Genomic DNA, 12,212 nt, shown 5'->3' on the forward strand with positions numbered 1-12,212 from the left:
CACCCTGGGATAGAGAACAGGTATAGGCATAAGGGCCAGAACCTAGAGGCTGAGGCCATTTGAGCCCCTCCAATTAATTTTGTAATTAAATGCAAATTTAACAAAAAAAGTTCCAGAAAATATTGGAAATACAAATACCCAATATTTTCTGTAAAAAAACAATGCAATGCACATTTTCTGAATGCACATACGCGCTTGAGTCCCGTACTATGTACGGGATCAGCAGCAACTTTCATTCCCTCCAATGTTTTCTTCATGTTGGCGCCTCTGCATATAGGTATACAGCAGGCCATTTTACGTATAAGAATATTGGACTGATGGGGCACTAGAAAATAAGGACACTCGAAGCGGAATAAGTTCCAGTGTGTTCGTACAAATGATATAGCAGGCAAAAATTTCAAATTTTAATAAAAATATTAATAAAATATTAATTAATAAGTTATTAATTACTAAAATATTTTCTAATTAAGTTATTAATTACTAAAATATTGGCTAATTAAGTTATTAATTACTAAAATATTGGCTAATTAAGTTATTAATTACTAATCTCATTAATAAATTATAACTGTAAATTTTACTAATCATTCAATTTTTTAAATTAATACTATCAATATTAATAATTAATCGAAATTATATTCATTTATTTCATACTGATAATTTACTGAATTATCTGAATTATTTTTATTCTTGACACGTCAAGTTCTTGGGCAGTGAGTGGACCTGATTTTTTTTTTCTGTCTTAGATCTCGCATTAGAACAAAATCTAAGAACGCAAGCAACTATTTTGATGGTGGTTGTGTATCTGCTGACCTTCGTTATTATGGGTGTTATAACATCATCAACACTTGCTACCAATGAATGTTCAACGGGTTTCTTGAATTCACTAGCAAATGTCTCATCCTCAGCTGTGAACGTAGGTGGATCAAAATCAAAACTAAGTTCTGACCTCAAATAATCAGGACCGCTCCACCACAATTCATTGTAAATTAATTTGTCAGGACACAAGTCACGTGACACCAGATCTGCTGGATTGTCTTCGGATCTAACGTGGCACCACTTATACCCACTAGTTATTTCCTGAACAACTGCCACTCTATTGGCCACAAAAGTTTTCAACAAATGAGGTGAGGTGGTGATCCATGCCAGAACAATTTTTGAATCTGACCACAAAATAATTTTCTTAAGGTCTAATCTTAGAGATTCTACGACTTTACTGATCAACTTGGACAGCAACACTGCTGCACACAATTCTAAATGAGGTATAGTAGTCACCTTCAGTGGAGCCACTCTTGATTTACTACACAACAGCTTGACGCTGTACACATTTTCAGAAAGACACCGCACGTAAACTGCTGCGCCATAAACCTCAGAAGAAGCATCGGCGAACCCATGTATTTCAATTGATCTACCTTCACCAGATAAGCAATGACGATCAATGTATACATCAGTAACAACATGCAGGGCAGTAATAAATTTGCACCATTCGGTTGCTTCCTTTTTTGGAAGCGTATTATTCCAGTCCAATTTCAACAGCCACAAACGCTGCATGAATATTTTGGTTTTGACTATGATAGGTCCTAGCAAACCCAAAGGGTCAGACAGTCTCGCTATATCCGAGAACGGTGCGTTTGGTGTAATCGGAAGATAGGTTTCAGCTTACCTTGAACGTGAAATAGTCCTTTCGGGGATTCCAAGCCAAGCCCAACGTTTTCACAGTGACATTGTTCTTGTCATCAAAACTGTATCCATTCTCGCCATGGTTGACTGCGTTTAGCAGTGTCGAATTGGAACGCCACTTGTGAAGTGTCATTCCACAAGTTTGGAGCATCTGTATCAATTTACGCTGAAGCTCTAGAGCAGTGATTCCCAACGTGGGCGTTAGCGCCCCCTGAGGGGCGATGGGATGTTCCAGGTGGGCGGTAGAAGCTACGGGTATAGCATAGGGTTCAATGGGTTAGGTTGCGTTGGGGGGCGGTGGGAGAAAGAAATTTCTGAAGAAGGGGGCGTTGGGACAAAAAAGGTTGGGAAACTATGCTCTAGAGTGTCATGTAGCTCATGTGCACCAGACAAGATGTCATCCACATAAAAGTCCGAGAGTGCAATCTGGGACGCATAAGGAATAATAATTCGTCAAGCGCAAGCTGTTTCAGCACACGTGTAGCTAAATTAAATACGGAGCAAAAGCTGTACCGTAGGTGACAGTCAATAATCTAAACACCTTAACAGGAACGTTCAGGTTTTCTTTCCACACGATTCTCTGCAAATCACAATGGCTGGAATCAACCAGAATTTGCCGATACATTTTTACAACGTCTGCGGTGAAAGCATATCTATGTTGACGAAATCTCATCATAATTGAGAATAAATCCTGTTGAATAGTTCCACCATTCATGAGCAAATGATTAAGAGACACCCCTGAAGAAGAGACGGCGGATGCATCAAAGACAACGCGAAGTTTTGTACTCGCACTATCAGGTCGGTGAACGCCATAATGTGGCATATAGTAGGTGTTGTGATCAACTGCAACAGAGGTGAGTTCTTCCATGTGTCCCAAATCCTCATACTCCTTCATGAAGGACACGTAAAGCTTTTTCATATCTCCATCCTTGTTTAGTCGTTTGCGCGTTGTGTTCAATCTTCTACTAGCCATGGCCAAAGAATCTCCCAATTGTGTTTGATCTTATTCAAGAGGTAGTTGCACTACATATCTACCTGCCTCATTTCTGGAATGAGTTTCACAAAAATGCTTTTCACAAAGCAATACCTCAGTACTTTCAATAAGCTTGTTTTCGTTTACGGATTCCAAGTCCCAGAATCTTCTCAAGGTGTATCTAAATGTTCTAGTTCATTCGACAAGTGACAATATCGCACATTACTTTCGGTTTGGTTTTGCACCACACCGCAAACTATCCAACCAAAAACAGTTTTTTGCAACGATATTCTAGATGTGGTAATCCGATGTTCGCATAAAATCTCAAAGAATATTTCGGCACCCAATAAAATGTCGATTCTATTCGGAACATTAAAGTCAGGATCTGCTAGCCGTATATTCTCTGGAGGGGAAACTTCAGATTTGTTGATGTATCTGGAAGGACTGAAACCCTTTACTTTCGGAATGAGCGCCTAAACTTGTCTTCTGAAGATGAAATTACCACATGCAGTTTCTGGTTTATGTTTACTGGTAAGCCGCTCAACCCAGATACAGTGACGAAAGTTTTACTTCTTTTCAGCCCAAGTCTCTTTGCGCATTCAGTAGTGACAAAGCTTGACTGCGATGCACTATCCAACAGCGCTGTACATGGTTGTAAACTACCTCGTTAATCCCTCACGTATACCACTGCAGCAGCCAGCAGAACGTAATTATTTGTCACTTGTCGAGGAGTGCTGTTAATGAGGGTCGATGTGTGACTGACTTCCCCCATCTCATCGGATTGTTTATCAGCAAGCAAGGAGTACGTTTGATGCTTGCGGGGACGACTTTCCTTCTTTTTTTGTTTTGTCTTCTAACGAGTCATTTCTTTTAACTCAGTAAAGGAGGGTGTGATGTTTGTAACCACATATGTTGCAGCCCTTGGACATGTATTCAATTACTGTATGGGAGTGATTTAAGCAATTGAAACAAAGGTGTTTCTTTTTTACTATATTTTGCCTCTCATTAATGCTTAGCCTATGAAACCTAGAACAATTATAGATGGAGTGTTCTATTTTGCATACGGGACATGATTTCCCGTAGTTAGAGGATTTTACAGCAAATGCCCTCGATTTATTTATAGGTGAACCGTGAGGCTCACGGACGGGAATAGTTCACGTGATACCTTCCAAAAATTGACATGTGCTTTCCAAAAACGAAATCAAACTGTCCCAACTAGGAATTTCTGTAGATTCTATGGTCATTTCAAATTGTTTTCTTGTTTCTCTGTCCGATTTTCTGAGAATTAAATTGGATAATATTACTTCACTCAGAGCATCTGTTTTAAGATTTGCAATGTTTAATGCTCTCAGGTGCTTTAGAACGTTGTCTAGCAAGGCTCTCAAATCTTTAGCCGACTCTTGGGGGATTTTAGGGATTGAAATTAATGCATTGATATGCGTATTAACAATTAAACATTTGTTTTCGAACTGTTTCTCTAGTACAGAGAATAACGAATCGAAGGTGTCTTCGATGCTGTGAACTTGTCTAGCTTCACCTTTTAAGAGGCAGCTTGTAAATAATGCAGTTTTTGTACATCGGAAAGGTTATTATTTTCTGTGATCAAAGAATTGAACTGATTTTTGAACAAGGTCCACTCTTCATATTTACCACTAAATTGTGGCAGGGGAATTTCTGGCCGTTTTACATTTTGCTTAGAAGTATTAGTTTCGATTTTACTGGGAACGAAACTCAACAAATTCAAACAGATTTCAGTGCCCTCTAATTTTTCTTCAATTTCACAGAGCTCTACATTTAGAACTTCGAACTCATCATCTTTTAACATTTCATAATATTTCGATTTCAAATCTTCAAAATTGTTTTTTGTCGCTTTTAATGTTTCCTTTCTGCATTTAATTACTGCCTCACTAGCACTTTCATTATCTGACAAGAATTTATCAAGTCTGGTGATTTGGGCCTTGACGCTGCCCTTACGTCGACTCAACACAGTTAAATTCGCCATCGTGCGAATCGAAATATGAATTTGGTGAAATTCTACTTACAGTTTCTTGTAATGTCTTGTAGAAAAGTTGAGTATTCGAAGTATCCAAGTTTACACTAAGCTACTGAAATTTACACAATCCATAGAAATTGCTGGGGCTCCGACAACGACGGACCGAAACCCTTGGTCAATACGGTGTATTCAAACACACACCTGTGTTTTTAAAAACTCAACAATATTTAATTCTTTAAAAAGGGTGATTCAATAATGCGTGACTGAAACGCAGGGGAATTACATAAGACAACCTCCCACTGGAGCGTTGTGACATACACTTACCCATATATTTCTCCCCTGAGAGGGAGCGAGACATAATAATAAGAAATACACAAGAAAAGAAAAGCGAAAGTTGACATCAACTCCATCTTGGGTCGGGAGCAAGAGATAAAAAGTTAGGCGTTTTCACTCTGAGTTATTCAATTTCATCAGCCAAGAGCTGGTAAAGTTTCCTGCACCAGAAATGTTGCCGCACAGTCAAATGGAAGCTCCCTTCATTATTCTTGAAGATGAGACATGCCCTTTGCTTCCATACATCATGAAGCCGTATAAACTTGAGGAACTAACCGAAACAAAACAAATGTTTAATGAGAGGTTATCATGGGCAAGAAAGACTGTGGAATGTGCGTTTGGCATAACGTACTCCAAGTGGTGCATACTTTCGAAATCGATAGAGACCTCTTTGTCTCTCGCTGATAAAATAGTCAAATGCATTTGTGTTTTGCACAACGTCGTAATTGACCGAGAAGGAATGCCAAGAAACTTCTCGGATGTTAACATTGCAGGACCACGAGGTCAGTTGGGAGAGAAAAGGGAAACCTACAACTCAAGCAGAAAACGTCAGATCCACATTTGCGCAATACTTCCAAAAATATCTTCTGAGTTATGTGTGAAAAGTAAATGCATAAACACATACATAAAATTTAATGTTTAATTTCTGACCATGTAAATTTGATCAAGCAAAAGCTCGAGACGGCGTAGCGTGAGGACGTGCTTTTAAGCTCTCTCACATCTGGTTAGCATAGCGTTTCGCATGTGCCGTTTTCTCTCTTTTTAGGTATGACTAACGGAATCCTGAAGTGCTGCTTCCTGCACACTAAGCTTATCCCAAACTATAGGGAAGCTTGGAAAGTCTTGGAGCACGGCTTCTGGAAATTCGTCGATGATGACGGAGATAAACCGGACGATAAAGCCGAGTACGAACGACTTCTGGTGGAAACAAGCAACTTCTTCGATGGCGTCTCCGAGAAATCGGAAATCTCGAAGCGGCCGGACACCAAACGCACCTGCCGGGATGATGCCCTTCTCAGGAATACCTTCTTCCGCGCCTAGCTGATGTTCAGACTGAAAGGTCAGATTCGAGAAGAAACTAGGGAGCGTGTTTTCGAGAACATGTACACCCTAACGAACGTTGGTGACCCAAACTCATGCAATGTCAAGAGGAAGCGAAGCAAGGGCCCGGACAAGCTGTCGAACTCTATAATCGCTCTCACATGAGTCAAGACCTCCGCCGCTGTTCTCGCCGGTTCCTTTCCCGCCCTCGGGGAACTCCTCGATGAACGAAACTACGGCCAGTCAAGCGGAGCAATTAGCCCCGCCTCCATCCGAAGATGAGCCAATGGTAACACTGGCTCCCCCCGACCAATCAAGAAGCAAGAAAATACTGCCGATCATCATCTCTTCCAGAGGGAAATGGCGTCAAATTTCCTGCGAACTTGAAACGTTATGTGCCGGGAAATTCAAGGTTGAAGTCCGAAAGGAAAGATTTCAGTCTTTCTGCGACTGAAAACGACCACCGTGCAATCACCAGACATTGCACAGAAAAAGAGATTGAATTTCACTCGTTCACCCTGGACAGTGATAAACCGGACAGTTATGTCATCAGGGGTCTCGACCCAAACACGTCCAATGAGGACGTAATCATTTCATTACAGGAAGCAGGACATCAACCGATAAAAGCCCAGCAGATCAGACGGGGCCAAACTTCCAATTTGGCGGGTGGACATGCCCCAGGAGCCGAGATCAGCCAAACTATTGGACCTGAAGTCGCTAGACTGCCGGACTCATCGCCCTCCCAGTCACATTATGTGCTTTCGCTGCCAGACGTGGGGTCATCACTCCTCCGGCTACAAGGCACGAGAAAGATGCGTAAAATGCATCCAAAACCATGCGTCCCGAGATTGCCCGAACGTGCGTGCGGGGCGTCAACAAGCTCCAGTGCACGAACTGTAAGCTGTTTCACACAGCCAACTATAGGAACTGCAGTTTTTCTCCATATTCTAGGTCTAAGAAAGCTGATGGAAGCCGGAAGAAATCAGTCTCCAAGCAAAGCCAGGGGTGCCCAAGCCAACCCAAGTGCTCGAGAGATCAAGCTCTCCCCGGGTAGATGCTTCAACGGCACCCAAGACAACAGCCCCTTCATTTTCGCCAGATACTAGTGTCGACGAAAGCAATGCGGATCCCATCGAATAATTCGCCATCTCTTTCTAGAATAGCATCCTGAAATTGGTGAGAAAAGACAATATTCAGCTCCAGCAGGCCATCGCACGATTCGAAGCCAAGGCAAGAGAAACGATACGATTGGTCCAAAACTCCATCGATTCACCCAGGCCGTAATCATCGATGATCAACCAGTCAGCTATCTTGTCTCCAGCCGGAACCCCCTCTTTTTCTCTTCCCCTCTCTTTTTGTGTTGTCCTCTTTCTACTTGTTATTTTTATCTTTCTACCTCTTCTCGTAGAAACCCAAAAATCTCCAAAAAATCAAAAAATTTTGAAAAACGAAAAATTTCTCTCTCTCTTCTTTTTCCTTTCACCTCTGGACATTATTTTTCTACTATCTTTCGCACAGGTCAGCAGCCAATCCTGAGCAGGCGAGCTCTCGCCCAATGACGTTCCGCCATTGGATTTGGGCAAATTATTCTTTTCTCTTTTAGGTGCTGTGAGGTCTCGGCGGCATTTTTACCTGCGGAAAATTACTGAGGGTCGGAACTTGAACTTTAAACTCTCAAATTTGTCCTTACACCACATCTCACACACACATTCACTTACACGCTCCAAAATAGGCCACTTCCTATTGACCCGCTTCTAAGACCAATAGATTGGCCATTAAAAATTGTGCCGCTGGACTGGCAAATTAATTTTCATTCAGTTCAGTTCAGTATGTAAATTTGACAAGAAATTTGTTTTATGTAACCTACCTATACAACTAAGTGGACTTCCTCAAGGAAGTGTCCTTGGCCCCCATACCTTTTCACTTTTTATCTATAAACTTGATCTCAATCAGGGTATCAATGGGATTGCTAGCAAATTCACAGATGATGTGAAGCTAATGGGTATAGTCGGGAATCAAAGCGATAAGGAATTGCTCCATACCAACTTAAACAGGATTGGAGCATGGGCAAATAAAGGGGGAGGACGTTTAAGGTCGAAACGCATTACACTGACATGATGTAATTCCACGTCCCGTCTGAGACGTTGTGAATTCTGATTCGTGGAAATTGTGTGACGTGAGAATTCCATGTCAGACTTGCCAGGAATCAGAATACACAACGTCTCTGACGGGACGTGATTATCACATCACGTCAGTGTAGTATGTTTCAGCCTTTAGCGTTGATAAGTACATGGTCGCTCATTTTTGTTCGAACCCACATTTCTCTTATGAGTTGAATGGTGTAACTATCCCAGATGTAACTAGGGTTACAGATTTGGGAATTCTCATTGACAAGCGGCTCAGGTTTTCTGAACATTGTTCAGCGGTAGTCAAAAAAGCAAATATAATGCTCGGTTTCATTTTCAAAAAGGTCTCTTCGTGTTCTCCTAAAGTCATTCTTCTGTTTTTTTCGAGGACTTAATTCGACCTGGACTGAAGTATGCTGTAAAGTTTTGGAGACCATACCTACAGAGGGAGTGACATAAACCTAGTTGAAGGGGTGCAGAGAAGAGCTACTACGCGTGTCCTTATTGGCACACGGTGCTTGAGTTATGAAAAGACTTTATTTTTTAAATATGTTTACATTGGATGAGCGCAGGTGTCAGGAAGATATGATCGAAGCGTTCAAAATTTTCAATGGAATGGACAGCATGGACCATGAATTATTAGTCCACTATCAATCGACTGTTTTTACACCATTTTACTGCCTTTTTAATTGGGTTGTTGTAATCTTGAAATATATGACATCCATATTTGTTATGGGCAACTTTTTCTCAGTCACCTCGGTCGGCATTTTGTCTGTTGTGTCGTTGTATTTATGTTGTTGATGGATTTTGACCCAAATAATCCCTGCAACTGGTTATCCAATGTTTGAAGAACTTTGAATGAGTCTGACTTCAGTTTTCTAAAGTTTATACACGATGAGACTGTCTTATGTATATTTTAACTGTATTTTTTCCTCGTATAATCTTAACACTGAAAGATCAGAGTTGCCAGTCCGATATGGCTGAAATACATGGCGTGGTCAATCTCCCGCTTTACAAAAACGAAAACAAATTTTGGAATCGAGGTGCCCTATCTCCTCTCCTCAACAGAAATCCGTATTAAAACAACTGATGGTCCAACTGCGCTTATTTAATAAAAATAAAATCTGTGCAAATGTGAATTCAAATTGCACGTTTTGCAACATGGGGTAATTGAGACTTGATCTCATATTTTGCTAAGGTGCCCTGCTTATAGCTCATGTTCCGGGCCAAGTCTACACCAACGATATTGTAACTTACCTTAATCCACAGTGAATTGTAATGGTATCTTCCGTTTTTTCTGCGTCATTAACTTCCGTACTTTGTTTGACTGATACCCCTTCAAAGTTTTCCAGATGTATGTGCTTACATTTAATTTATTTTGTTTTATGCATTCAATAGTTTGTATTCGTAATATTTGTTATTTTGTGTTTTTACTTATTTATATCTTGTTTTCACTGATTAATATTTTGTAATTTTATGTTTCAACCATTTCGTAGCTCTATTGCCCCAAACAAAGATATTGATTGATTAATAATTATGATGTGAAATAAATAAAACTGAATTTGCATATTTACTCAACTTAGTTGTTAATAATTGGCTGATCATTTAGTCCCATTCAAAAATATTCAGCAAAATCTAACCACACAATATTGTGAAATGCAGTGAATAGGTTTGTTGAGTAAATACTGCTCTATTAGTTTGAAAAATAATGATCTATAAATAAGCTGAGTCAAAAACGAATAATAATGAAACATTATTTCTCACATACCATCTTCAACATTCAATTCAGCAGCTATCTCTTTCCATGCTTTGTCAACAACGTTTCGGATAGCGTGGCCTTTCAACATTTTGTTCCAAATGGTACTTTTCAGGAATACTTTCGCAATTAAAATATCTTTATCCACTTCCATTTCATATAAACAGAGAAAAACGTGATAACGACAACAACAACACGTGCACCGGAAGATAACAACACACACCGAGCGTGTTCAAGCGGTGAGCAGTTTAAAGCGGTTAAAAGCAGTTTGAGTCAGTAAATGCAGGTACGCGGGCGCGCTATGCCCACCTCAATGAGTTTTCACGATCTTTTTTCCCCCGCTCGCTCGCCACGATGAGACGAGAAGCGGTTCACTATGGACGTACGCTAAGGCAGGGTGCCTAGTAGGAGGCACCTGACTGTGACAAAATAATATATATCATATCACAAAAAAAAGCGTAGGGCGACTGTATTTCTTCGAAAAAAATACGGGAAATTTGGTTCGAAAATACGGGACATTGCCAATTGTCGCCAAACAGTTGCCAAATCACGGAGAAATTGCCAGTTGTGAGGAGAAACTTACCAAAAGTTTTTAAAATACCAGAAATAGCTGTTTTCATCACCAGGTTTTGAAATATTTTCAGAATAAGTTCGTTTTTGGTGATTGGAGAATTCAGAATATTTTCTTTCGCTTTTATTGATTCGCATTTATTTTTTCCATTTCCCGAACCAACCTGAAAAAAAAACTTTTAATAAAAAAATAGGCTTTATAAATAGCAAAAGATGCTCAAAATTATAATAATTATTCGCATTTTTCCAGAGAAAATTTCTTCTATTCATAGTCGTCTGCAAGAGCAATCAAATGTGCGACGGAAGGAAAGTATTCCACGTGATCCTCATCCGAAAACCATGAGAAATATTTCGACGCCAAATCCAAACAATGGATGTTGTCATTCGCGCTGATCCTAGGGTGTGTGATCTTGCCTTGGTGATTGCTGAACACGGTCGGGAGGTGCGGTCGGGTTGGTGTTACGCCCCTCTCGCTCTGCGTTAGTGCCTTACCCTTTATTTAATTTTTCACTAGTGTTTCCCTCTTTAAGTACAGTTTTATTTATTTATTTGTTCCGAAGGAATAATTTTATTTAACTTCCTGAAGTAAAGGATCAAGGCTCTTGGTTAGGGCTCTGCCCGTTTCCGGGGTCTAGTTTGACTCCGTCAAATGTGCAGCTATGGCTGTTCAAATAGATACACAGCCAGCGGTCAGTGCAGACAAAATCTCGTCTACAAGTCATAATTGGAATTCTCCATTAACTGATGAAGACATCTTGGACGGTTTTGGTGAGTCCCCTCGTATTTTGCTAACTTTCAAGTTTTCGGGAGCAGAAATTATTCCCAGATCCAGGCCTTTGTGCCTGAAAAAGGATATCTGCTCTAAAATCACTGATTCTAAACACATCTCAGAGATTCGATTCACACGCTCAAGTGAGCTGTTAATCTCTACGGAAAATATTCACACTGCGAAAGAGATAAATAGGATTGATAAAATTTTGAACATTCCCGTTAAATCGGTCCTTTTGAAGGATTCGATTACCTCCAAATTTTTGCTAAATATTCCGTGTGATATTGCAGTAGTGGAAATTGCGGAAGAACTGCAATCGGAGGGGTTACAGGTCATCGGTATTCGAAGATTTATAAAAGAAAGAATTCCCTTACAAACTGTTCTGGTTACGATTCTTGGCAGGAACATTCCGCCGGAAATAAAGTTATGGTTCTTGATATTTCGGCCACGTAAATTTATTGAGCGTCCTAATCAATGCCTTCGGTGCTGGAGCTTCTTTCACCGCTCAAAGTTTTGTAGAGTATCATCTCAGATCTGCAAACGATGCGGCCAAAATCATAACCACGAAACCTGCCAAAACCCTATCTCCTGCATTAACTGTAAGGCTTCCACTCATCTTTCCGTCAGTGCCCTGCTTATGTCTTGGAGTCAAAAGCATATCACTATAAAGCCGATCATCATGTTCCAATAAACATCGCTCGAGAAAGATGTAAAATGAATTCCTCTTCATATGCTGCTCGGACCAGCATTTCCATGTCATCTGACTTCAGTGCTCTCAAGGCCGAGATCAGTTCCCTGGTCCAAGCGGAAGTATCGGCCATTAAAGAAATTGTACTTAAAGATCTGAAAATAAGTCTTCAGGAATCGCTGAATGACTCTATTAGAGCGCTTATTCCTGAAATAGTCAATTCGGTTAACCTAGCTGTACATAAGGTGAATATAATACCGTCACTTAATTCGAATGTGAATATGGA

The 12,212-nt window shown here is 40.3% G+C and overlaps 1 protein-coding gene across 1 annotated transcript; it reads right to left on the reverse strand.

Moving 5' to 3' along the window:
* Positions 1-681: 681 nt before the first annotated feature.
* LOC149065280 (uncharacterized) lies at positions 682-2,650 on the reverse strand. Its single transcript, XM_089254134.1, has 3 exons — positions 2,191-2,650; positions 1,661-1,926; positions 682-1,542 (listed from the first exon to the last, which is right to left on the reverse strand). The coding sequence occupies exons 1-3, from the start codon at positions 2,648-2,650 to the stop codon at positions 682-684; spliced, it is 1,587 nt and encodes a 528-aa protein (XP_089110260.1).
* Positions 2,651-12,212: the final 9,562 nt, after the last annotated feature.

The sequence above is a fragment of the Pholcus phalangioides genome, unplaced genomic scaffold (genome assembly GCF_987345545.1).
Source record: "Pholcus phalangioides strain wild (caught in Gottingen) unplaced genomic scaffold, Ppha-v1.0 ptg000040l_1, whole genome shotgun sequence".
Lineage (NCBI taxonomy): Eukaryota > Metazoa > Arthropoda > Arachnida > Araneae > Pholcidae > Pholcus > Pholcus phalangioides.

What these genes read in the sequence shown, in the direction of transcription:
- LOC149065280 (XM_089254134.1), bottom strand. Translation starts at nt 2,650, where the DNA reads ATGGCTAGTAGAAGATTGAACACAACGCGCAAACGACTAAACAAGGAT. An exon ending in ATTATTGACTGTCACCTACG is followed by an intron (nt 1,927 to 2,190) that starts GTACAGCTTTTG and finishes CTATACCCGTAG; the next exon opens with CTTCTACCGCCCACCTGGAA. An exon ending in AGGACTATTTCACGTTCAAG is followed by an intron (nt 1,543 to 1,660) that starts GTAAGCTGAAAC and finishes ATATTCATGCAG; the next exon opens with CGTTTGTGGCTGTTGAAATT.